We start from the raw sequence: 27889 nt of genomic DNA on the forward strand, positions 1-27889 counted from the left end.
ACTGAAAAGATAAAATTGAAAAAGAAAAATCTATGAAGAATAAAATCATAAAACACAAAAAATATATTTTAAAAAAATCTGTCAAAAAATCCTAATTTTTTAAATTTTCCTACTTGGAAAAAAAAACAGTTTAATGTTTAAAATATTCATAATAATTAACTACATTTATTGTAGGTAGATTTTTGTTGACCTGCAGCCTCCATGTTCTTTAGATGCTACAGAGTTTGTTGTGTCCATAATTAACTATCCAATCAACAATTAGGAAGTATTCCCCTGAGTATAGAAGTAAAAATGAAGCAGCCTATCAGCTTCCAGGAAGCAATAGCCTAATCGTGTGAATGAAAATAACCCAAGTCCTCCGCTAATCCCTGCCTATCCTTTTTATCTCAGGATTCAGACCAGTCGCAGCAGTATGGAGCTGTGAGCTTGCAAACCACCACAATGCATCCCTTGTCTCATTAACAGGAGCTATTGCGTCTATTTTTTAAATTGTAGTTTAGCTGCATAGCATTTAGTAGCTTGCAGGAGAAAAAATGAGGCGACATTTTGCTGCTGCTTTTTGTTTGGCTTTACTTTTTCTTCCTTTGCTGTGCCGTTCATGTCCTGCACAATGCAGCTGCTTCTTCCACAAGTTAAGCGATGGATCAAAAGCAAGGTAAGCAATTTCTTGAATTCAATGTTTATGTTTGAATTTTACATGTGTTTTATTTTTATCTTCCGTGCAAAAGTGATTTTCACTGCAGCTTTCTTCTGTTCAGTCACTCAGTATAGTGGAGGATTAACTTGGAGTTGCCCTTTAATCTCCTTTGCTTGTTACTGAACAATAGGTTACTACGTTTTTCTCAAATAAATACTTAGCTAGATTTTTTTTTTTTTTTACAAAAACGAAGACAGAAAATATATATAATTATATATATTAAATACACTTCTGCAACCCTATCTAATTTAAAAGTTCTTTTGATATTGTACCTTTTAACTGTCATAGTATATATAATCACATATTAAATTTTTTTTCTTTCAGGAGTGTACTTTGCAACGATCCAGAGATCACCGTGATTCCTCCAAATTTTCCTACTGACACATCGAAGCTGCGCATTGAAAAGACAGCAATCTCACGCATTTCAAGCGACAACTTCCACTACCTCAACAACCTTGAGTTTCTGTGGATGTCTTTCAATTCACTCAATTCGCTGAACGTTGACAGTTTCCGAGGTCTTTACAACCTCGATGAGCTCCGGCTGGATGGCAACTCCCTCACCTCCTTCCCCTGGGAATCTCTGACTGACATGCCAAACCTGAGGCTCCTTGACTTACACAACAACAAGATCTCCACCATCCTTGCTGATGCCACCATGTACATAAAGAATCTCACATATCTGGACTTATCTAGCAACACTCTGACGACAGTCCCTGCTGACGTTCTCACCATGTGGTTGAGTGTGAAGCCATCCCAGGACACAGATTCCTCCAAGCTAATTCTCGGTGAGGATCAAGCTGTGATATATTAGGATACGGGAACGTATTCTTTTTAAGCTGCCTTGCATGATAACCACTTCTTTGACACCTGAAGCATCTAAAGATGAGTTAGGGATTAGTCTAATTCTAGTTATTGTGAGCAGTGTGTCAAGTTGTCAGAACAGGTCTTTAAGTAACTCCTTGGTGTTGTGTAAAGGAAGATATACTAGATGGTAGTGCCAGTATTTGATACAAGGATGCTTGACTTATCACTGACAGCCCATTGTCACACTTGCTTTCCTCTGCAGGTCTCCATGACAACCCTTGGCTGTGTGACTGCCGGTTGTATGATCTGGTACAGTTTCAGAAATCCCCTTCATCATCTGTGGCTCTCATTGACACCAGGCTGCGGTGTGCCGATCCGGAGAGCTTGTCAGGGGTCCTTTTCACCGAAGCGGAGCTGCAGAGGTGCCAAGGCCCTCGGGTGCACACGGCCGTGGCTCGTGTACGCAGCTCACTGGGCAACAATGTCCTGCTGCGCTGTGGCACAGTTGGAGTCCCCATCCCTGAGCTGTCCTGGAGCCGTGCTGATGGCAAGAAAATGAACGGCACCGGTGAGTTCTGCTGAACTAAATCCAAATCATCAAGAATAGAACTCTATTTCTGTCCAAGTCAAAGTGGCAGTGAGATTAAAGACATTCTTTTTGTGCTAATCTGTTTAACTAATCTGTTTGTTTATCATTTCAGTTCAGGAAGAGATTTCAAAGGAGGGCATAATTTGGTCGATTCTCAGTGTGCCTGCAGTCGCCTACCGCGATTCTGGGAAATACGTGTGCAAAGCAACAAATTTTGTGGGCACCGCAGATGCCATTATCTCGTTGGTGATTACAGATTCCTTTCGGTCAGAAGAAGCAGGTGGTGGCGTTTCTAAGAGAACCAGGGGGAAGAAACCTGGCGGCATTGGAAGAGCAGCATACCAGGAGAAACTTATTGCCAGATATGTTCCTCCACCAACCACCACGGCGGCCCAGCCCATCATTGAGCCTCTCAATGGCAAAGGAGTGACTGGGAAGTACGAGATTGAGAGCTACAGCGTCTCTGATGGTGCTTCGGAGGGACGAGGCAAGACGCCAGAAGCTCAGAAGCCGGTGGAGGTGGATGCTCTCAGTAACTTAGCCGCCAATGCCTCGTCCTTACAGCAAGCTCCGGAGAAAAGGATAGTGCGTTCTGTGAAGGTGATTGGCGACACCGACCACACTGTCTCTCTGAACTGGCGAGCCCCTACGGCCACAAACACCACAGAATTCAGCATCCTATATGCTGTATTTGGTGAGAGAGACATGCGACGGGTCAACGTAGGCGCTGGAAAGAACCGGATCACCATTGATGGCCTTGTACCAAAGACAAAGTACATTGCTTGTGTTTGCGTCAAAGGCCTGATCCCGAAAAAGGAGCAGTGTGTAATCTTCTCAACAGATGAGGCGGCCAGTGCCAGTGGGACTCAGAAGCTCATTAATGTGGTGGTGATAACTGTGGCGTGCGTGATCGCTGTCCCCCTGACACTAATTGTGTGCTGCGGGGCGCTAAAGAAGCGCTGCCAAAAGCTGCTGGGGCGACAGTCTAAGGAAATTCAAGACTCATATGTCACGTTTGAGACCCTGGGGCCAGGGGCCAAAGCTAAAGGAATGGAGGGCGAGTACCTGACCAGGCTAAATCCTGACGAATCCAACAGGTTGCTCTCAGCGAGGTCCAGTGTTGACTCGGAGGCCACAGCCAGAACTGAGGGGCCACCAAGCGAGTATTTCTGCTAAAACCAAAAGAATGCCTCAGTCTCTAGAGGATGCACTTTGTTTTTTTTAAGGGCCTGTGACGTGAATAGATAAAACTGCTGTGCTCAGAGACTCAAAAGGACACACAGAGGACACTGAGCTCGGTCAGCGTTGGATGTATAAAGTTATTTTACAGCCTTGTGGGAATAAAAACCACCATTCATTTGGTGGACAGCAAAAAAGGGAACATATACACACTGACACGGTTTCAGTATTTACATGTGGTGTACAGTAAATGTGTAAAAACATCTTTTTTTAATACATAATGCACTTTTTAAAGTAATGTTTTGCAGAGGAAAATGTTGCCCTGCACTGTCTAAAACCCATTTAATGATTTTTTCCCCCTGAGATGTATCCTCTGCATTGTGTTAAATTTTTATTTTAAACATATTTAGAGTGATCATGAACCGGCAGTTATTAGTCTATTTTGTATGTCAGTATGATGTTAATGTGCCAGGTTTACTGTTGGGTCAAAACACCTAAAATAGTAGCCTAAATTTTATAATGTGTAAATATCTGCAACCTGAAACACGTATGTATGTATAAATGTACTGTATAAAAATAAATATTTTTTATATTGATATATGCTCTCAAGTTTTTTTTTTATGTCTCAATTTTTTTTTAAATCGATCGGTAATTATCTTGACTGAAATACAAAATATCCAATTATGCTATTAAAAGTGGCAAACATTCATGCAGTGGTGTAGTGGTAGCTGATGAGATGGCTTTACTACTGAGTCAATGGATGACTCACAGACAGGAAGTGGGTATATCCTCCTTTATATTCCATTGGTTTTTTGGCTGATAGGTGGGTAATGTAATTGGACAGAAAAAGTGGTGAGTATATTCCGTGTACCTGCGTATACCCTTCTCTGCCCTATTGCATATTTGCTAATTTAGGGAAACATACAGCTAATCCCAGCCAGGTCACATAGCCTTTAAGACGTACTATGTTCATCAAAACCAGATTGAAATAGTAGATGTATACTTAAGTGTAAAAAAACCTTTAAAACCCCCCAAAAAACAACGTGCCTATTTTTCTGAATTAACAAGGTTATTATCAAAGAATGAAACATGTTTTCATGGAATAAAAATCTACTTTTTTTCAGAATTATCAATATCATTATCTCAGAAATTCTCTCTTTTCCTGAATTAACATGATTTTTATCTTGTCATTTCAGAAAAAGAGCAGATTTTTTTTTTCTCCAGCAGATACACTACTCTTTTGAAGAAATGTGAACTAAATCAAAATAAATGGCATGATACTTTCTTTTCTTTAAATCATTTATTTTGACAAATAAACATATGTAGTAAATGTTTGCATGCTAACACACTAAAGTGGTAAACATGGTTAACATACCTGCTAAACACATGTTAGCACATATTGTCAACACGTTTTATACATGCTAAACATATGTATGTATCATTGATATAAGGATGTTAGTGTGCCAGCATTAGCATTTAGATTAAAACACCTTAGTGCCAATGTGAAGCCTCACAGAGCAGCTAATACCTTTTTTTTTTTGCTCTTGTTAACACATATTGTAAACTGACATTCTCTGCTAAAGGTTTAGAATTTAATGAATTCAACTTGAAAGCCTCGTATAAATACAGATGTGTGTAGAGAAAAATATGCATGTCGTATCTAGATAAACAAAACTCACATCATTAAAAATTATTTGTTAGAATTCTGGCCAATGTTTCTGGCTAATATGTAGCCTACTACCATGCAATCAAACTAACAAAAGGAGATAATCAGTAGCATGTTGAAGGAAAAATGTTAAAGATTGAAACTTAAGTGTTGTACATGTTGTTTGGTTTCACACTTGCTTTATATGCTGATTTAACAACCTGAGAGACAACCAGTGTTCAGATTATTGAGGTCAGATTACAGCCCACTCCAGACATCTGTCTCTCTGTCTCTGTGCAGCCCTCCCTCTTCGGGCTGCTAAGCCCGACGGGCTCCGGCCCACTTAATACAGATGGCCTTCCTGTCATGTCGATGCCTGCACTTTAGCTGGGGACAAATAAATTAAATTAGACTGATGTAAAGCAATTTGGGGTCATACCTGAGAGCAGAACTACAATACAGTCAAAAATAACTCCCTGAATCGAGACTGAACATTTGTTTTCATGCTTTTGTTGAGATTGGACAATGTTTTCTAGACAAAGTGTACCATTGCTATAAATACACCTTTCTTGAGTGTCTCACATGTCACTCGGTGTCTCAAGTGTTACGTCATGGAAGATTAAGGTAATAGGCTTTCCTCCACGCAGTCCATGTCCTGCCCTCACAGGCCTATTTCACATGCTCCTCCAGGAATATGGACACCTTTTATGCCGCATTACGTATCGCGTTGTTTTTTTATGTCATCACCCCTGGATCATCGACTTGTCTGACCGGTTGCTCCTGCACAGATGACAGCTTGGGAAGGTAAGTGACCGCTGAAACTATGCACATTCTTTTAGTAGGTTATTGTTGTTTTAAATGTAACCTGCTGACCAAATTGTCCTAAAAACTTCAAACACTATGCAAAAATTTGATCAGATAGTGCTCATAAGTAGCTTTCAAAATAAAGTATACACTTCTCTTGTCTGAACACATCTCATTTTACCATTCTAGGTCTTTACTTTGCATGGAAACCTCCATGGGACGAATCCCAGATGACATCCCACATGATTTCACTAAAATACGAATTGAAAACTGCCACCTGACTGAGTTACCTCAAGGATCTTTCTCAAAAGTTAGTGCCTTGGAGTTCCTCTGGCTGAATTTCAATGAGATCACCCTGATGAACATCAAAAGCCTTGAGGGGCTGGCCAACCTGACTGAGCTCAGGCTGCAAGGGAACAAGCTGACTTCAGTAACATGGACAGCGTTTCAGGACACGCCGAAACTGAAGATATTGGACCTGAAGCACAATCGACTAGATGTTCTTCCTGAACATGCTCTGAGACACTTACCTGCACTGACCTATCTAGATTTATCCTTCAATCAGCTTACTGTCATATCGAAAGATGTCTTCACTAATTGGCCTCTTTACCAAACAGCAGCAAAAGCGTGGGGGAAAGAAGGGCTGGTCTCCAATGTGGTTCTGGCGCTGCATGACAACCCCTGGTTGTGCGACTGTCGCCTTAAAGGCTTTGTTGAATTCATCAGGGCCGTCAGCCCTCCCATCATTCTAATGAACTCTTATTTGGTGTGCTCTGGCCCCGCCTCAAAGGCTGACAAGTTTTTCCACGAGGTTCAGTTGAAAACATGCATGAAGCCGGTGGCCTCTGCCCCAGAGACCAACATCACTTTACCTCTCGGAGCAAATGCAACACTTACGTGCTTAGCAAAGGCCAGACCCGGCCCGACCATTCGGTGGATGTACAGTCTGAAGATTATAAGAGGATTTGCTGGTAAGATTTTTTTTATTACTATCATCCATTAAACTGTTGTGAACCTGCTCCAAGAGCACTTAGTGTGTTGAACTTGTGCTGCATCTGCTTCATGAAAAGAAACAAGTACAATAGCAGTGTTGCCTTATGTCTTTTTTTAGATGTCAACAAGCCCCTGATTTAAATGTTTTCTTATCTTCTTGCAGCTACAGAGACTCACATAGACGAGGAGACAGTCACTTCCCAGCTAGTGATCCCCTCTCTTCGCCTGGCAGACCGAGGACTCTACACCTGCATAGCCAACAACTTCATTGGCAACTCCTCTGTCAGCATCGTGGTTAACATCAGTGCCTCAAACTCCTCTGCCCCTCTGCCTCCACCTGTCCCCATGTTGTCATCAGATGAGGACGCCTACATTGACATCCGCATCGCCAAGCAGACAGTTTATGGTATCACCCTTGAGTGGTACGCAGCAACCGATAACCCAGCGGAGACCTGGTTCACCATCCACTTTGGCAAATATGATTCACCCAAAAAGGAGATGATCTACATCGGCCCCGGCATCAACAGCTACTCCGTCAGCGACCTCCTTCCTGTCACCAAATACGAGGTGTGTGTGTCCTTGAAGAACCATCCACCGAGGGAGGGCCAGTGCATCGTTTTCGTGACAGGAAGTGACATCAGTGAGCTGGAGCAAAGAGAGAGGCTCATCCATATTATCGTCATTGTGTGCGCCATGGTGCTTGCAGTGCCGGCCGGCATGTACGCCTGCACCACGGAGGCCCGGTTCAGCTGCGTGGATCGCTGCGTGAAGCTGTGGAAGAAGCGCAGGCTGCACGGAGATGATGTGCAGGGGACAGAGAGGCAGGGAACATTCGATAGCCTGCAGGCGGGCAGTGAGGAAGGCCTGTGCAGAGACTTAGAGGAGAAACCCAAAAAGAGGCGGAAGTCTGAAGACAGGTGCAAAGGGGGAAGTGCAGCTCATCTGTACTAGTGTCAAAGTGAAAAAATGTACATACATGTATTTGTAAATAGTGGTTTAGCGTAGCCCCAGTTTGCTCTTCTGCATTTGAGTCACAGTGCTAAGCATCTGATTTTCTGAAAAATAATTCTCGTTACTATGAAGGTATATCCAGAATTCTCAAAGACTCGTCCAACCATCTGGATGAAAAAATACACAAAATTTTGAACTCCTTAACTAAGATGTGACTATCTTTGTCATTCAGGTAGCCAGAAATGACATCTTTTTGCTCTTTTTTTTACATCACAAAAACATTAATGTTTTGTGTAATGCAAAGTAAAATCAACACAGACACAGAAAACATTTTCAATTTTGATTTACAGTTTTAATTTAGCAAGGACATCTGTCATCTCCAGCTACCATTTTTGTTTGGATTAGGAAAGAATTTATCTGAGAAGTCTTTAGGAATTATGGAAATACAGAAAAACAGTATGTTTTGTTGAATGGTTTTTCAAAGACTATTTTGGGGGAAATTGGATAATTGCTGTATCACAGTGACTTGAATGTAGGACTTGTACATGAGAGGCAGTGTGGTTATTCTTAGTATAGTCATCCTGTAAATATATATTGCAAGCTGTCAACGCAAGGTGGAGATGCCTTTTTTTCTTACTAAAAGAAGAATTTGCTAATATCTTTGTTAATATACATGTACAAAAAAAGTTTGTGATAAAATGCATTTGATTTTTCTTTTGGTTTCAGCTTTTTGTCTTAATGTTTTGATACTGAGAGCAAAAATCCCAAACTTTCTAATGTAAATAATTAATACTTTGTACAGTTATTCACTATAAACTTTCACCTAACTAAATTGTAACTATGTGCTGGTTAAGAAGATGTCAATCCACTTTGTGTTGGAAAAAATGTATTTTTTTTATTGTTTTTCTTACCACAGACTCCAGATTTGCTGTCATGTAATGGAATGAAACGATATTTGATGTGGATTAAAGGGAAATCAGAGACGAATGCTGAGACATACTCTGATTTTTTAGCACAATCACTCAGAGGATTTGTTACATAAGCTGTGTTTTCCCGTGCATTTATACATACACTGGTAAGCAGATTAAAGTGATTTTCTAGCTGAGTCCTAGTCAGCAGGACATGATATTTCCATTTAATGACAGTTCCAAGCTCTCTGTGTGTCTCTATATCATTTGAAAGCAAATAAGGGGATATTTATTTCATTTGTGAAATGCAAATTATATTTAAACAGATATATTTCAATATAATCATGAATATATGAATATACATTTTTGTTAGTTTTACATGAATGATGTTTCATATTGTAGTCTGTCAAAAAAGTAATGTCCAAAGTACATATTGTAGTATGCCGGAAAAAATGTTGTTGTAAAGTATTTTGAAAAGGTATAACATGTTATATTATAGTATGGCGAAAAAGGTCCTAATGTAGGGTGTTGCAAAAAAGAAAGTCATAGTATGGTATGCTGTTAATATAAAAAAAGTCATACTATAGAGTGTATAAAAAAACTGTAGGACTTAGTATAGTATGTTGAAAGTTGAAAGTTCTAGTATAGCATTGCGAAGAAAAAGTCACAGTTAAGTCGTTCTATAGCATGTCGTCCAAAATTGTATTCAGCCTAGGGCTGGGTACAGTGTACATGTGAAACAGTAACAGTAGCTGGAATTTGGATCCTGTAAACTTTGTTACCTTTTTACGATACTTTACTCTCTCTGTACTAACAAAAATGTAATTTCAGTTTAAAAAAACAGGTCAAAACTTCAAGTTGTTGGGCGAAAGTGAAGGGAGAGTTTGTGACATTACATGCCGCCTAGGTTCTAAGATGTAGATAAAGACATTTGCTCAGTGCCTTTTTTAATCACTTTTTATCATCAACCGTGTTTGCTTGCTATTATCAGGAAAAAAAAATAGACTTAATGCGTAATTAAATGCATCAGGTTGCAGTTTCACTTGTGAGATGTGTGGGAAAGGTTTCCACCGGGCACCACTGCGCCATGTTCTGGCTGCCTCTTGGCTTTTGTTTTTTCTGTCCTCCAGTGGCTGCACTTCTTAGTAGTAAAACGCAATTTGGTTGGTATCCTTACAACACAGGTTTATTACCCAACCCTATTTGTGTCTGATCACTGATGGTCATATTTTTCTCCAGGTGCTGCTGCAAGACAGTAGGAGGGTCCAGTTGGACCACTGGGATGGAGATGATGGCATGTCAGTTATTTATCATGGACACACGCTCACCAATATGATACCCTTTAAGGTAAGAAATGCATATGTATTATTAAATTCAGAAAAGAGATGTCAATTGATTGAGTAAAAAAATCAATCACTGGCTCTCCTTACTTTCTTGGTTTTCAGTTGTTTTTGTCATGCGATAATATGCTATAATGCTATATTATGTGGTTTTTAGCTGTTTTTTGGATGTCATATTTTGACCTTTTTCATCATACTATACTATGACCTGGTCATTTATCCAACATGCTATATTATGATGTTTTTGGATGTTTTTTCAACATGCTTTACGATGACATGTCTAAACATGCTATGCTATTTGGTTTTCAGCTCTTTTTTGGGCATGTCATATTTTGAAATTTTTCGACACACCAAAGTTAGTCTTTTTCTTAGTTTGTTTTCAAACATACTATGTTATGATGTTGTTGCCATTTTTTCGACATGCTATACTTTGGCTTATCTTTACATGCTATACTATGTGGTTTTCAGCCCTTTTTTGCAACTTTCTTTGCTATGGCGAGTCTAGGCACGCTATTTTATGCTGTTTTGGGGTGTTTTCAGCTTTTTTTTTTGGACATGTCATATTTTAACATTTTTCCATACAGCCTTTGTGGTCATTTTTTCAACATGCTGTTTCATGGTGTTTTTGTCCGTTTTTGCAACTTTCTTTGCTATGGCGAGCATCGGCACGCTATTTTATGCTGTGTTGAGGTGTTTTCAGCTGTTTTTGGGACATGCCATATTTTGACCATTTTCCATACTATAGCCTTGCGTTTTTATGTCATTTTTTCAACATGCAATTTCATGTTGTTGTCCGTCTTTGCAACTTTCTTTGCTATGGCGAGTCTCAGCACGCTATTTTATGCTGTTTTGAGGTGTTTTCAGCTGTTTTTGGGACATGCCATATTTTGACATTTTTCCATGCTATAGCCTTGCCTTTTCGCTCATTTTTTCAACATGCTATTTCATGGTGTTTTTGTTTGTTTCTGCAACTTTCTTTGCCATGGCGAGCATCGGTACGCTATTTTATGCTGTTTTGGGGTGTTTTCAGCTGTTTTTGGGACATGCCATATTTTGCTATTTTTCCATACTATAGCCTTGCCTTTGTGGTCATTTTTTCAACATGCCATTTCATGATGTCTTTGTCTTTTTTTGCAACTTTCTTTGCTATGGTGAGTCTCAGCACGCTATTTTATGCTGTTTTGAGGTGTTTTCAGCTGTTTTTGGGACATGCCATATTTTGACCATTTTCCATACTATAGCCTTGCATTTTTATGTCATTTTCTCAACATGCTATTTCATGTTGTTCTTGTCCGTTTTTGCAACTTTCTTTGCTATGGCGAGTCTCGGCACGCTATTTTATGCTGTTTTGGGGTGTTTTCACCTGTTTTTGGGACATGTCATATTTTGATATTTTTCCATACTGTAGCCTTGCCTTTGTGGTCATTTTTTCAACATGCTTTTTCATGGTGTTTTTGTTTGTTTCTGCAACTTTCTTTGCTATGGCGAGTCTCGCCACGCTATTTTATGCTGTTTTGGGGTGTTTTAAGCTGTTTTTTGGACATGTCATATTTTGACATTTTTCCATACTATAGCCTTGCCTTTTTGGTCATTTTTTAAACATGCTATTTCATGTTGTTCTTGTCCATTTTTGCAACTTTCTTTGCTATGGCGAGTCTCAGCACGCTATTTTATGCTGTTTTGAGGTGTTTTCCTTGCTTTTGGGACATGCCATATTTTGACCATTTTCCATACTATAGCCTTGCCTTTTCGCTCATTTTTTCAACATGCTATTTCATGGTGTTTTTGTCCGTTTTTGCAACTTTCTTTGCTATGCTGAGTGTCAGCACGCTATTTTATGTTGTTTTGAGATGTTTTCAGCTGTTTTTGGGACATGTCATATTTAGATATTTTTCCATACTATAGCCTTGCCTTTTCGCTCATTTTTTCAACATGCTATTTCATGGTGTTTTTGTCCATTTTTGCAACTTTCTTTGCTATGGTGAGTCTCAGCACGCTATTTTATGCTGTTATGGGGTGTTTTCAGCTTTTTTTTTTTTGGACATGTAATATTTTGACATTTTTCCATACTATAGCCTTGCCTTTTCGCTCATTTTTTCAACATGCTATTTCATGGTGTTTTTGTCTGTTCCTGCACCTTTCTTTGCTATGGTGAGTCTCGGCACGCTATTTTATGCTGTTTTGTAACGTTTTAAGCTGTTTTTGGGACATGCCAAAGTTTTACATTTTTCCATGCTATAGCCTTGCATTTTTATGTCATTTTCTCAACATGCTATTTCATGTTGTTCTTGTCCGTTTTTGCAACTTTCTTTGCTATGGTGAGTGTCGGCACGTTATTTTATGCTGTTTTGAGGTGTTTTAAGCTGATTTTGGGACATCCCAAATTTTGACATTTTTCCATACTATAGCCTTACCTTTTTGGTCATTTTTTCAACATGCTATTTCATTGTGTTTTTGTCCGTTTCCGCAACTTTCTTTGCTATGGTGAGTCTCAGCACCCTATTTTATGCTGTTTTGAGGTGTTTTCAGCTGTTTTTGGGACATGTCATATTTTGACCATTTTCCATACTATAGCCTTGCTTTTTCGTTAATTTTTTCAACATGCTTTTTCATGGTGTTTTTGTTTGTTTCTGCAACTTTCTTTGCTATGGCGAGTCTCGGCACGCTATTTTATGCTGTTTTGGGGTGTTTTCAGCTGTTTTTGGGACATGTCATATTTTGACATTTTTCCATACTATAGCCTTGCCTTTTTGGTCATTTTTTCAACATGCTATTTCATGGTGTTTTTGTTTGTTTCTGCAACTTTCTTTGCTATGGCGAGTCTCAACACGCTATTTGATGCTGTTTTGGGGTGTTTTCAGCTGTTTTTGGGACATGCCATATTTTGACCATTTTCCATACTATAGCCTTGCATTTTTGTGTCTTTTTCTCAACATGCTATTTCATGTTGTTCTTGTCCATTTTTGCAACTTTCTTTGCTATGGCGAGTCTCAACACGCTATTTTATGCTGTTTTGGGGTGTTTTCAGCTGTTTTTGGGACATGTCATATTTTGACATTTTTCCATACTATAGCCTTGCCTCTTTGGTCATTTTTTGAACATGCTATTTCATGTTGTTGTTGTCCGTATTTGCAACTTTCTTTGCTATGGTTAGTCTCAGCACGCTATTTTATGCTGTTTTGAGGTGTTTTAAGCTGTCTTTGGGACATCCCATATTTTGACCATTTTCCATACTATAGCCTTGCCTTTTGCTCATTTTTTCAGCATGCTATTTTATGGTGTTTTTGTCCATTTTGCAAATTTCTTTGCTATGGTGTGTCTCGGCACGCTATTTTATGTTGTTTTGAGGTGTTTTAAACTGTTTTTGGGACATGTCATATTTTGACATTTTTCCATTTTTCCATTCCATTTTCTTGCCTTTTTGGTCATTTTTTCAACATGCTATTTCATGTTGTTCTTGTCTATTTTGCAACTTTCTTTTGCTATGTCGAGTCTCGGCACGCTATTTTATGCTGTTTTGGGGTGTTTTCACCTGTTTTTGGGACATGTCATATTTTGATATTTTTCCATACTATAGCCTTGCCTTTGTGGTCATTTTTTCAACATGCTATTTCATGGTGTTTTTGTTTGTTTTTGCAACTTTCTTTGCTATGGCGTGTCTCGGCACGCTATTTGATGCTGTTTTGAGGTGTTTTAAGCTGATTTTGGGACATGCCAAATTTTGACATTTTTCCATACTATAGCCTTGCCTTTTTGGTCATTTTTTCAACATGCTATTTCATGTTGTTCTTGTCCATTTTTGCAACTTTCTTTGCTATGGCGAGTCTCAACACGCTATTTGATGCTGTTTTGGGGTGTTTTCAGCTGTTTTTGGGACATGTCATATTTTGACATTTTTCCATACTATAGCCTTGCCTCTTTGGTCATTTTTTGAACATGCCATTTCATGTGGTTCTTGTCCGTTTTTGCAACTTTCTTTGCTATGGCGTGTGTTAACACGCTATTTTATGTTGTTTTGAGGTGTTTTAAGCTGTTTTTGGGACATCCCAAATTTTGACATTTTTCCATACTATAGCCTTGCCTTTTCGCTCATTTTTTCAACATGCTATTTCATGGTGTTTTTGTTTGTTTCTGCAACTTTCTTTGCTATGGCGTGTCTCGGCACGCTATTTTATGCTGTTTTGAGGTGTTTTAAGCTGATTTTGGGACATCCCAAATTTTGACATTTTTCCATACTATAGCCTTGCCTTTTTGCTCATTTTTTCAGCATGCTATTTTATGGTGTTTTTGGCAGTTTTTGCAAATTTCTTTGCTATGGTGTGTCTCGGCACGCTATTTTATGTTGTTTTGAGGTGTTTTAAACTGTTTTTGGGACATGTCATATTTTGACATTTTTCCATTTTTCCATTCCATTTTCTTGCCTTTTTGGTCATTTTTTCAACATGCTATTTCATGTTGTTCTTGTCTATTTTTGCAACTTTCTTTGCTATGGCGAGTCTCAGCACGCTATTTTATGCTGTTTTGGGGTGTTTTCAGCTGTTTTTGGGACATGTCATATTTTGACATTTTTCCATACTATAGCCTTGCCTTTTCGCTCCTTTTTTCAACATGCTATTTCATGGTGTTTTTGTTTGTTTCTGCAACTTTCTTTGCTATGGCGTGTCTCGGCACGCTATTTTATGCTGTTTTGAGGTGTTTTAAGCTGATTTTGGGACATGCCAAATTTTGACATTTTTCCATACTATAGCCTTGCCTTTTTGGTCATTTTTTCAACATGCTATTTCATGTTGTTCTTGTCCATTTTTGCAACTTTCTTTGCTATGGCGAGTCTCAGCACGCTATTTTATGCTGTTTTGGGGTGTTTTCAGCTGTTTTTGGGACATGTCATATTTTGACATTTTTCCATACTATAGCCTTGCCTCTTTGGTCATTTTTTGAACATGCTATTTCATGTTGTTCTTGTCCGTTTCCGCAACTTTCTTTGCTATGGCGTGTCTCGGCACGCTATTTTATGTTGTTTTGAGGTGTTTTAAGCTGTTTTTGGGACATCCCAAATTTTGACATTTTTCCATACTATAGCCTTGCCTTTTTGGTCATTTTTTCAACATGCTATTTCATGGTGTTTTTGTTTGTTTCTGCAACTTTCTTTGCTATGGCGTGTCTCGGCACGCTATTTTATGCTGTTTTGAGGTGTTTTAAGCTGATTTTGGGACATGCCAAATTTTGACATTTTTCCATACTATAGCCTTGCCTTTTTGGTCATTTTTTCAACATGCTATTTCATGTTGTTTTTGTCCGTATGTGCAACTTTCTTTGCTATGGCGTGTCTCGGCACGCTATTTTATGCTGTTTTGAGGTGTTTTAAGCTGTTTTTGGGACATGCCATATTTTGACATTTTTCCATACTATAGCCTTGCCTTTTGCTCATTTTTTCAGCATGCTCTTTTATGGTGTTTTTGGCAGTTTTTGCAACTTTCTTTGCTATGGCGTGTCTCGGCACGCTATTTTATGTTGTTTTGAGGTGTTTTAAACTGTTTTTGGGACATGTCATATTTTGACATTTTTCCATACTATAGCCTTGCCTTTTTGGTCATTTTTTCAACATGCTATTTCATGTTGTTCTTGTCCGTTTTGCAATTTTCTTTTGCTATGGCGTGTCTCGGCACGCTATTTTATGTTGTTTTGAGGTGTTTTAAACTGTTTTTGGGACATGTCATATTTTGACATTTTTCCATACTATAGCCTTGCCTTTTTGGTCATTTTTTCAACATGCTATTTCATCGTGTTTTTGTCCGTTTTTGCAACTTTCTTTGCTATGGCGTGTCTTAACACGCTATTTTATGCTGTTTTGAGGTGTTTTCAGCTGTTTTTGGGACATCCCAAATTTTGACATTTTTCCATACTATAGCCTTGCCTTTTGGTCATTTTTTCAACATGCTATTTCATGTTGTTCTTGGCAGTTTTGCAACTTTCTTTGCTATGGCGTGTCTTAACACGCTATTTTATGCTGTTTTGAGGTGTTTTAAGCTGTTTTTTCCGGACATCCCAAATTTTGACATTTTTCCATACTATAGCCTTGCCTTTTTGGTCATTTTTTCAACATGCTATTTCATGGTGTTTTTGTTTGTTTCTGCAACTTTCTTTGCTATGGCGAGTCTCAACACGCTATTTGATGCTGTTTTGGGGTGTTTTCAGCTGTTTTTGGGACATGTCATATTTTGACATTTTTCCATACTATAGCCTTGCCTTTTTGGTCATTTTTTCAACATGCTATTTCATGTTGTTCTTGTCCATTTTTGCAACTTTCTTTGCTATGGCGAGTCTCAACACGCTATTTTATGCTGTTTTGGGGTGTTTTCAGCTGTTTTTGGGACATGTCATATTTTGACATTTTTCCATACTATAGCCTTGCCTCTTTGGTCATTTTTTGAACATGCTATTTCATGTTGGTGTTGTCCGTTATTGCAACTTTCTTTGCTATGGCGTGTCTCAGCACGCTATTTTATGCTGTTTTGAGGTGTTTTAAGCTGATTTTGGGACATCCCAAATTTTGACATTTTTCCATACTATAGCCTTGCCTTTTTGGTCATTTTTTCAACATGCTATTTCATGTTGTTCTTGTTCGTTTCCGCAACTTTCTTTGCTATGGCGTGTCTCGGCACGCTATTTTATGTTGTTTTGAGGTGTTTTAAACTGTTTTTGGGACATGTCATATTTTGACATTTTTCCATACTATAGCCTTGCCTTTTTGGTCATTTTTTCAACATGCTATTTCATGTTGTTCTTGTCCATTTTTGCAACTTTCTTTGCTATGGCGAGTCTCAGCACGCTATTTTATGCTGTTTTGGGGTGTTTTCAGCTGTTTTTGGGACATGCCATATTTTGACATTTTTCCATACTATAGCCTTGCCTTTTTGCTCATTTTTTCAGCATGCTCTTTTATCGTGTTTTTGGCAGTTTTTGCAACTTTCTTTGCTATGGCGTGTCTCGGCACGCTATTTTATGTTGTTTTGAGGTGTTTTAAACTGTTTTTGGGACATGTCATATTTTGACATTTTTCCATACTATAGCCTTGCCTTTTTGGTCATTTTTTCAACATGCTATTTCATCGTGTTTTTGTCCGTTTTTGCAACTTTCTTTGCTATGGTGAGTCTCAGCACGCTATTTCATGCTGTTTTGAGGTGTTTTCAGCTGTTTTTGGGGCATGCCATATTTTGACATTTTTCCATACTATAGCCTTGCCTCTTTGGTCATTTTTTGAACATGCCATTTCATGTGGTTCTTGTCCGTTTTTGCAACTTTCTTTGCTATGGCGTGTCTCGGCACGCTATTTTATGTTGTTTTGAGGTGTTTTAAGCTGTTTTTGGGACATCCCAAATTTTGACATTTTTCCATACTATAGCCTTGCCTTTTCGCTCATTTTTTCAACATGCTATTTCATGGTGTTTTTGTTTGTTTCTGCAACTTTCTTTGCTATGGCGTGTCTCGGCACGCTATTTGATGCTGTTTTGAGGTGTTTTAAGCTGATTTTGGGACATGCCAAATTTTGACATTTTTCAAAACTATAGCCTTGCCTTTTTGGTCATTTTTTCAACATGCTATTTCATGTTGTTCTTGTCCATTTTTGCAACTTTCTTTGCTATGGCGTGTCTCAGCACGCTATTTTATGCTGTTTTGGGGTGTTTTCAGCTGTTTTTGGGACATGCCATATTTTGACATTTTTCCATACTATAGCCTTGCCTTTTTGCTCATTTTTTCAGCATGCTCTTTTATCGTGTTTTTGGCAGTTTTTGCAACTTTCTTTGCTATGGTGAGTCTCTCAACACGCTTATTTTATGTTGTTTTGAGGTGTTTTAAACTGTTTTTGGGACATGTCATATTTTGACATTTTTCCATACTATAGCCTTGCCTTTTTGGTCATTTTTTCAACATGCTATTTCATGGTGTTTTTGTCCGTTTTTGAAACTTTCTTTGCTATGGCGTGTCTCGGCACGCTATTTCATGCTGTTTTGAGGTGTTTTCAGCTGTTTTTGGGACATGCCATATTTTGACATTTTTCCATACTATAGCCTTGCCTTTTCGCTCATTTTTTCAACATGCTATTTCATGGTGTTTTTGTTTGTTTTTGCAACTTTCTTTGCTATGGCGAGTCTCAGCACGCTATTTGATGCTGTTTTGGGGTGTTTTCAGCTGTTTTTGGGACATGTCATATTTTGACATTTTTCCATACTATAGCCTTGCCTTTTTGGTCATTTTTTCAACATGCTATTTCATGGTGTTTTTGTTTGTTTCTGCAACTTTCTTTGCTATGGCGTGTCTCGGCACGCTATTTTATGCTGTTTTGAGGTGTTTTAAGCTGATTTTGGGACATGCCAAATTTTGACATTTTTCCATACTATAGCCTTTCCTTTTTGGTCATTTTTTCAACATGCTATTTCATGTTGTTCTTGTCCATTTTTGCAACTTTCTTTGCTATGGCGAGTCTCAACACGCTATTTGATGCTGTTTTGGGGTGTTTTCAGCTGTTTTTGGGACATGTCATATTTTGACATTTTTCCATACTATAGCCTTGCCTCTTTGGTCATTTTTTGAACATGCTATTTCATGTTGTTGTTGTCCGTTTCCGCAACTTTCTTTGCTATGGCGTGTCTCGGCACGCTATTTTATGCTGTTTTGAGGTGTTTTAAGCTGATTTTGGGACATGCCATATTTTGACATTTTTCCATACTATAGCCTTGCCTTTTTGCTCATTTTTTCAGCATGCTCTTTTATCGTGGTTTTTGTCCAGTTTTGCAACTTTCTTTGCTATGGCGTGTCTCGGCACGCTATTTTATGTTGTTTTGAGGTGTTTTAAACTGTTTTTGGGACATGTCATATTTTGACATTTTTCCATACTATAGCCTTGCCTTTTTGGTCATTTTTTCAACATGCTATTTCATCGTGTTTTTAACCGTTTCCGCAACTTTCTTTGCTATGGCGTGTGTTAACACGCTATTTTATGCTGTTTTGAGGTGTTTTAAGCTGTTTTTGGGACATGTCATATTTTGACATTTTTCCATACTATAGCCTTGCCTTTTCGCTCATTTTTTCAACATGCTATTTCATGGTGTTTTTGTTTGTTTTTGCAACTTTCTTTGCTATGGCGAGTCTTAGCACGCTATTTGATGCTGTTTTGGGGTGTTTTCAGCTGTTTTTGGGACATGTCATATTTTGACATTTTTCCATACTATAGCCTTGCCTTTTTGGTCATTTTTTCAACATGCTATTTCATGGTGTTTTTGTTTGTTTCTGCAACTTTCTTTGCTATGGCGTGTCTCGGCACGCTATTTTATGCTGTTTTGAGGTGTTTTCCTTGCTTTTGGGACATGCCATATTTTGACCATTTTCCATACTATAGCCTTGCCTTTTCGCTAATTTTTTCAGCATGCTATTTCATGGTGTTTTTATCCGTTTTTGCAACGTTCTTTGCTATGGTGTGTCTCAGCACGCTATTCCATGCTGTTTTGGGGTGTTTTAAGCTGTTTTTGGGACATGCCATATTTTGACCATTTTCCATACTATAGCCTTGCCTTTTCGCTCATTTTTTCAACATGCTATTTCATGGTGTTTTTGTCCGTTTTTGCAACTTTCTTTGCTATGCTGAGTGTCAGCACGCTATTTTATGTTGTTTTGAGATGTTTTCAGCTGTTTTTGGGACATGTCATATTTAGATATTTTTCCATACTATAGCCTTGCCTTTTCGCTCATTTTTTCAACATGCTATTTCATAGTGTTTCTGTCCGTTTTTGCAACGGTCTTTGCTATGGTGAGTCTCGGCACGCTATTTTATGCTGTTTTGGGGTGTTTTAAGCTGTCTTTGGGACATGCCATATTTTGACCATTTTCCATACTATAGCCTTGCCTTTTCGCTCATTTTTTCAACATGCTATTTCATGGTGTTTTTGTCTGTTCCTGCACCTTTCTTTGCTATGGTGAGTCTCGGCACGCTATTTTATGCTGTTTTGTGACGTTTTAAGCTGTTTTTGGGACATGCCAAAGTTTTACATTTTTCCATGCTATAGCCTTGCCTTTTTGGCCATTTTTTCAACATGCTATTTCATGTTGTTCTTGTCTATTTTTGCAACTTTCTTTGCTATGGCGTGTCTCGGCACGCTATTTTATGCTGTTTTGAGGTGTTTTAAGCTGATTTTGGGACATCCCAAATTTTGACATTTTTCCATACTATAGCCTTACCTTTTTGGTCATTTTTTCAACATGCTATTTCATTGTGTTTTTGTCCGTTTCCGCAACTTTCTTTGCTATGGCGTGTCTCGGCACGCTATTTTATGCTGTTTTGAGGTGTTTTAAGCTGTTTTTGGGACATCCCAAATTTTGACATTTTTCCATACTATAGCCTTGCCTTTTTGGTCATTTTTTCAACATGCTATTTCATGTTGTTCTTGCCCATTTTTGCAACTTTCTTTGCTATGGCGTGTGTTAACACGCTATTTTATGCTGTTTTGAGGTGTTTTCAGCTGTTTTTGGGACATGTCATATTTTGACATTTTTCCATACTATAGCCTTGCCTCTTTGGTCATTTTTTGAACATGCTATTTCATGTTGTTGTTGTCCGTATCCGCAACTTTCTTTGCTATGGCGTGTCTCGGCACGCTATTTTATGCTGTTTTGAGGTGTTTTAAGCTGATTTTGGGACATCCCAAATTTTGACATTTTTCCATACTATAGCCTTGCCTTTTTGCTCATTTTTTCAGCATGCTATTTTATGGTGTTTTTGGCAGTTTTTGCAACTTTCTTTGCTATGGTGTGTCTCAGCACGCTATTTTATGTTGTTTTGAGGTGTTTTAAACTGTTTTTGGGACATGTCATATTTTGACATTTTTCCATTTTTCCATTCCATTTTCTTGCCTTTTTGGTCATTTTTTCAACATGCTATTTCATGTTGTTCTTGTCTATTTTTGCAACTTTCTTTGCTATGGCGAGTCTCAGCACGCTATTTTATGTTGTTTTGGGGTGTTTTCAGCTGTTTTTGGGACATGTCATATTTTGACATTTTTCCATACTATAGCCTTGCCTTTTCGCTCATTTTTTCAACATGCTATTTCATGGTGTTTTTGTTTGTTTCTGCAACTTTCTTTGCTATGGCGTGTCTCGGCACGCTATTTGATGCTGTTTTGAGGTGTTTTAAGCTGATTTTGGGACATGCCAAATTTTGACATTTTTCCATACTATAGCCTTGCCTTTTTGGTCATTTTTTCAACATGCTATTTCATGTTGTTCTTGTCCATTTTTGCAACTTTCTTTGCTATGGCGAGTCTCAACACGCTATTTGATGCTGTTTTGGGGTGTTTTCAGCTGTTTTTGGGACATGTCATATTTTGACATTTTTCCATACTATAGCCTTGCCTCTTTGGTCATTTTTTGAACATGCTATTTCATGTTGTTCTTGTCCGTTTCCGCAACTTTCTTTGCTATGGCGTGTCTCGGCACGCTATTTTATGTTGTTTTGAGGTGTTTTAAGCTGTTTTTGGGACATCCCAAATTTTGACATTTTTCCATACTATAGCCTTGCCTTTTCGCTCATTTTTTCAACATGCTATTTCATGGTGTTTTTGTTTGTTTCTGCAACTTTCTTTGCTATGGCGTGTCTCGGCACGCTATTTGATGCTGTTTTGAGGTGTTTTAAGCTGATTTTGGGACATGCCAAATTTTGACATTTTTCCATACTATAGCCTTGCCTTTTCGCTAATTTTTTCAACATGCTATTTCATGTTGTTCTTGTCCATTTTTGCAACTTTCTTTGCTATGGCGAGTCTCAGCACGCTATTTTATGCTGTTTTGGGGTGTTTTCAGCTGTTTTTGGGACATGCCATATTTTGACATTTTTCCATACTATAGCCTTGCCTTTTTGCTCATTTTTTCAGCATGCTCTTTTATGGTGTTTTTGGCAGTTTTTGCAACTTTCTTTGCTATGGCGTGTCTCGGCACGCTATTTTATGTTGTTTTGAGGTGTTTTAAACTGTTTTTGGGACATGTCATATTTTGACATTTTTCCATACTATAGCTTTGCCTTTTTGGTCATTTTTTCAACATGCTATTTCATCGTGTTTTTGTCCGTTTTTGCAATTTTCTTTGCTATGGCGTGTCTCGGCACGCTATTTCATGCTGTTTTGAGGTGTTTTCAGCTGTTTTTGGGACATGCCATATTTTGACATTTTTCCATACTATAGCCTTGCCTTTTTGGTCATTTTTTCAACATGCTATTTCATCGTGTTTTTGTCCATTTTTGCAACTTTCTTTGCTATGGCGTGTCTCGGCACGCTATTTTATGCTGTTTTGAGGTGTTTTCAGCTGTTTTTGGGACATGTCATATTTTGACATTTTTCCATACTATAGCCTTGCCTTTTGCTCATTTTTTCAACATACTGTTTCATGGTGTTTTTGTCTGTTATTGCAACTTTCTTTGCTATGGTGAGTCTCGGCACGCTATTTTATGTTGTTTTGAGGTGTTTTAAACTGTTTTTGGGACATGTCATATTTTGACATTTTTCCATACTATAGCCTTACCTTTTTGGTCATTTTTTCAACATGCTATTTCATTGTGTTTTTGTCCGTTTCCGCAACTTTCTTTGCTATGGCGTGTCTCGGCACGCTATTTTATGCTGTTTTGAGGTGTTTTAAGCTGTTTTTGGGACATCCCAAATTTTGACATTTTTCCATACTATAGCCTTGCCTTTTTGGTCATTTTTTCAACATGCTATTTCATGTTGTTCTTGCCCATTTTTGCAACTTTCTTTGCTATGGCGTGTGTTAACACGCTATTTTATGCTGTTTTGGGGTGTTTTAAGCTGTTTTTGGGACATGTCATATTTTGACATTTTTCCATACTATAGCCTTGCCTTTTTGGTCATTTTTTCAACATGCTATTTCATGGTGTTTTTGTTTGTTTCTGCAACTTTCTTTGCTATGGCGAGTCTCAGCACGCTATTTGATGCTGTTTTGGGGTGTTTTCAGCTGTTTTTGGGACATGTCATATTTTGACATTTTTCCATACTATAGCCTTGCCTTTTTGGTCATTTTTTCAACATGCTATTTCATGTTGTTCTTGTCCATTTTTGCAACTTTCTTTGCTATGGCGAGTCTCAACACGCTATTTTATGCTGTTTTGGGGTGTTTTCAGCTGTTTTTGGGACATGTCATATTTTGACATTTTTCCATACTATAGCCTTGCCTCTTTGGTCATTTTTTGAACATGCTATTTCATGTTGTTGTTGTCCGTATCCGCAACTTTCTTTGCTATGGCGTGTCTCGGCACGCTATTTTATGCTGTTTTGAGGTGTTTTAAGCTGATTTTGGGACATCCCAAATTTTGACATTTTTCCATACTATAGCCTTGCCTTTTCGCTCATTTTTTCAACATGCTATTTCATCGTGTTTTTGTTTGTTTCTGCAACTTTCTTTGCTATGGCGTGTCTCGGCACGCTATTTGATGCTGTTTTGAGGTGTTTTAAGCTGATTTTGGGACATGCCAAATTTTGACATTTTTCCATACTATAGCCTTGCCTTTTTGGTCATTTTTTCAACATGCTATTTCATGTTGTTCTTGTCCATTTTTGCAACTTTCTTTGCTATGGCGAGTCTCAGCACGCTATTTTATGCTGTTTTGGGGTGTTTTCAGCTGTTTTTGGGACATGCCATATTTTGACATTTTTCCATACTATAGCCTTGCCTTTTTGCTCATTTTTTCAGCATGCTCTTTTATCGTGTTTTTGGCAGTTTTTGCAACTTTCTTTGCTATGGCGTGTCTCGGCACGCTATTTTATGTTGTTTTGAGGTGTTTTAAACTGTTTTTGGGACATGTCATATTTTGACATTTTTCCATACTATAGCCTTGCCTTTTTGGTCATTTTTTCAACATGCTATTTCATCGTGTTTTTGTCCGTTTTTGCAACTTTCTTTGCTATGGCGTGTCTCGGCACGCTATTTCATGCTGTTTTGAGGTGTTTTCAGCTGTTTTTGGGACATGTCATATTTTGACATTTTTCCATACTATAGCCTTGCCTCTTTGGTCATTTTTTGAACATGCTATTTCATGTTGTTGTTGTCCGTTTCCGCAACTTTCTTTGCTATGGCGTGTCTCGGCACGCTATTTTATGCTGTTTTGAGGTGTTTTAAGCTGATTTTGGGACATCCCAAATTTTGACATTTTTCCATACTATAGCCTTGCCTTTTCGCTCATTTTTTCAACATGCTATTTCATGGTGTTTTTGTTTGTTTCTGCAACTTTCTTTGCTATGGCGTGTCTCGGCACGCTATTTTATGCTGTTTTGAGGTGTTTTAAGCTGATTTTGGGACATGCCAAATTTTGACATTTTTCCATACTATAGCCTTTCCTTTTTGGTCATTTTTTCAACATGCTATTTCATGTTGTTCTTGTCCATTTTTGCAACTTTCTTTGCTATGGCGTGTCTCAGCACGCTATTTTATGCTGTTTTGGGGTGTTTTCAGCTGTTTTTGGGACATGCCATATTTTGACATTTTTCCATACTATAGCCTTGCCTTTTTGCTCATTTTTTCAGCATGCTCTTTTATCGTGTTTTTGGCAGTTTTTGCAACTTTCTTTGCTATGGCGTGTCTCGGCACGCTATTTTATGTTGTTTTGAGGTGTTTTAAACTGTTTTTGGGACATGTCATATTTTGACATTTTTCCATACTATAGCCTTGCCTTTTTGGTCATTTTTTCAGCATGCTATTTCATCGTGTTTTTGTCCGTTTTTGCAACTTTCTTTGCTATGGCGTGTCTCGGCACGCTATTTCATGCTGTTTTGAGGTGTTTTCAGCTGTTTTTGGGACATGCCATATTTTGACATTTTTCCATACTATAGCCTTGCCTTTTTGCTCATTTTTTCAGCATGCTCTTTTATCGTGTTTTTGGCAGTTTTTGCAACTTTCTTTGCTATGGCGTGTCTCGGCACGCTATTTTATGTTGTTTTGAGGTGTTTTAAACTGTTTTTGGGACATGTCATATTTTGACATTTTTCCATACTATAGCCTTGCCTCTTTGGTCATTTTTTCAACATGCTATTTCATGTTGTTCTTGCCTATTTTTGCAACTTTCTTTGCTATGGCGTGTGTTAACACGCTATTTTATGCTGTTTTGAGGTGTTTTCAGCTGTTTTTGGGACATGCCATATTTTGACATTTTTCCATACTATAGCCTTGCCTTTTTGCTCATTTTTTCAACATGCTATTTCATGTTGTTCTTGTCCATTTTTGCAACTTTCTTTGCTATGGCGAGTCTCAGCACGCTATTTTATGCTGTTTTGGGGTGTTTTCAGCTGTTTTTGGGACATGTCATATTTTGACATTTTTCCATACTATAGCCTTGCCTTTTTGGTCATTTTTTCAACATGCTATTTCATGGTGTTTTTGTTTGTTTCTGCAACTTTCTTTGCTATGGCGTGTCTCGGCACGCTATTTTATGCTGTTTTGAGGTGTTTTAAGCTGATTTTGGGACATGCCAAATTTTGACATTTTTCCATACTATAGCCTTTGCCTTTTGGTCATTTTTCAACATGCTATTTCATGTTGTTCTTGTCCATTTTTGCAACTTTCTTTGCTATGGCGAGTCTCAGCACGCTATTTTATGCTGTTTTGGGGTGTTTTCAGCTGTTTTTGGGACATGTCATATTTTGACATTTTTCCATACTATAGCCTTGCCTCTTTGGTCATTTTTTCAACATGCCATTTCATGGTGTTGTTGTCCGTTTCCGCAACTTTCTTTGCTATGGCGTGTCTCGGCACGCTATTTTATGCTGTTTTGAGGTGTTTTAAGCTGTTTTTGGGACATGCCAAATTTTGACATTTTTCCATACTATAGCCTTGCCTTTTTGGTCATTTTTTCAACATGCTCTTTTATGGTGTTTTTGGCAGTTTTTGCAACTTTCTTTGCTATGGCGAGTCTCAGCACGCTATTTTATGTTGTTTTGAGGTGTTTTAAACTGTTTTTGGGACATGTCATATTTTGACATTTTTCCATACTATAGCCTTGCCTTTTTGGTCATTTTTTCAACATGCTATTTCATGGTGTTTTTGTTTGTTTCTGCAACTTTCTTTGCTATGGCGTGTCTCAGCACGCTATTTTATGCTGTTTTGAGGTGTTTTAAGCTGTTTTTGGGACATGTCATATTTTGAAATTTTTCCATACTATAGCCTTGCCTTTTTGGTCATTTTTTCAACATGCTATTTCATGTTGTTCTTGTCCGTTTTTGCAACTTTCTTTGCTATGGCGAGTCTCAGCACGCTATTTTATGCTGTTTTGGGGTGTTTTCAGCTGTTTTTGGGGCATGCCATATTTTGACATTTTTCCATACTATAGCCTTGCCTTTTTGTTCATTTTTTCAACATGCTATTTCATGTTGTTTTTGTCCATTTTGCAACTTTCTTTGCTATGGCGTGTCTCGGCACGCTATTTTATGTTGTTTTGAGGTGTTTTAAACTGTTTTTGGGACATGTCATATTTTGACATTTTTCCATACTATAGCCTTGCCTTTTTGGTCATTTTTTCAACATGCTATTTCATCGTGTTTTTGTCCGTTTTTGAAACTTTCTTTGCTATGGCGTGTCTCGGCAACTATTTCATGCTGTTTTGAGGTGTTTTCAGCTATTTTTGGGACATGCCATATTTTGACATTTTTCCATACTATAGCCTTGCCTTTTTGCTCATTTTTTCAGCATGCTCTTTTATCGTGTTTTTGGCAGTTTTTGCAACTTTCTTTGCTATGGCGTGTCTCGGCACGCTATTTTATGCTGTTTTGGGGTGTTTTCAGCTGTTTTTGGGACATGCCATATTTTGACATTTTTCCATACTATAGCCTTGCCTTTTTGGTCATTTTTTTCAACATGCTATTTCATCGTGTTTTTGTCCGTTTTTGCAACTTTCTTTGCTATGGCGTGTCTCGGCACGCTATTTTATGCTGTTTTGAGGTGTTTTCAGCTGTTTTTGGGACATGCCATATTTTGACATTTTTCCATACTATAGCCTTGCCTTTTCGCTAATTTTTTCAACATGCTATTTCATGTTGTTCTTGTCCGTTTTTGCAACTTTCTTTGCTATGGCGTGTCTCGGCACGCTATTTTATGTTGTTTTGGGGTGTTTTCAGCTGTTTTTGGGACATGCCATATTTTGACATTTTTCCATACTATAGCCTTGCCTTTTTGCTCATTTTTTCAGCATGCTCTTTTATCGTGTTTTTGGCAGTTTTTGCAACTTTCTTTGCTATGGCGTGTCTCGGCACGCTATTTTATGTTGTTTTGAGGTGTTTTAAACTGTTTTTGGGACATGTCATATTTTGACATTTTTCCATACTATAGCCTTGCCTTTTTGGTCATTTTTTCAACATGCTATTTCATCGTGTTTTTGTCCGTTTTTGCAATTTTCTTTGCTATGGCGTGTCTCGGCACGCTATTTTATGCTGTTTTGAGGTGTTTTCAGCTGTTTTTGGGACATGCCATATTTTGACATTTTTCCATACTATAGCCTTGCCTTTTTGCTCATTTTTTCAGCATGCTCTTTTATCGTGTTTTTGGCAGTTTTTGCAACTTTCTTTGCTATGGCGTGTCTCGGCACGCTATTTTATGTTGTTTTGAGGTGTTTTAAACTGTTTTTGGGACATGTCATATTTTGACTTTTTTCCATACTATAGCCTTGCCTTTGTGGTCATTTTTTCAACATACTGTTTCATGGTGTTTTTGTCCATTTTTGCAACTTTCTTTGCTATGGCGAGTCTCAGCACGCTATTTTATGTTGTTTTGGGGTGTTTTCAGCTGTTTTTGGGACATGTCATATTTTGACATTTTTCCATACTATAGCCTTGCCTTTTTGCTCATTTTTTCAACATGCTATTTCATGGTGTTTTTGTTTGTTTTTGCAACTTTCTTTGCTATGGCGAGTCTCAGCACGCTATTTTATGCTGTTTTGGG

At 38.1% G+C, this 27889-nt stretch overlaps 2 protein-coding genes and 1 long non-coding RNA gene across 3 annotated transcripts in view; all 3 read left to right on the top strand.

Annotated features, from left to right (window-relative positions):
- Positions 1–27889, top strand: part of LOC148186315 (uncharacterized) — a 57069-nt gene that overhangs the window by 7386 nt on the left and 21794 nt on the right. The window contains exon 2 of the long non-coding RNA XR_015774912.1: positions 9810–9917. This is a non-coding gene — a long non-coding RNA (uncharacterized LOC148186315). The remainder of the gene's footprint in view (positions 1–9809; positions 9918–27889) is intronic.
- Positions 396–3865, top strand: lrit1b (leucine-rich repeat, immunoglobulin-like and transmembrane domains 1b). The gene is made up of 4 exons (XM_042508391.2): positions 396–655; positions 1022–1482; positions 1764–2069; positions 2203–3865. The coding sequence occupies exons 1-4, from the start codon at positions 534–536 to the stop codon at positions 3264–3266; spliced, it is 1953 nt and encodes a 650-aa protein (XP_042364325.2). The 5' UTR covers positions 396–533; the 3' UTR covers positions 3267–3865.
- Positions 5210–8649, top strand: LOC121959182 (leucine-rich repeat, immunoglobulin-like domain and transmembrane domain-containing protein 2). The gene is made up of 3 exons (XM_042508393.2): positions 5210–5718; positions 5908–6689; positions 6875–8649. Exons 1-3 carry the CDS (start codon positions 5609–5611, stop codon positions 7660–7662), a joined length of 1680 nt encoding a protein of 559 aa, XP_042364327.2. The 5' UTR covers positions 5210–5608; the 3' UTR covers positions 7663–8649.

The sequence above is a fragment of the Plectropomus leopardus genome, chromosome 19 (genome assembly GCF_026936395.1).
Source record: "Plectropomus leopardus strain MGB_pleo_1.0 chromosome 19, ASM2693639v1, whole genome shotgun sequence".
Lineage (NCBI taxonomy): Eukaryota > Metazoa > Chordata > Actinopteri > Perciformes > Serranidae > Plectropomus > Plectropomus leopardus.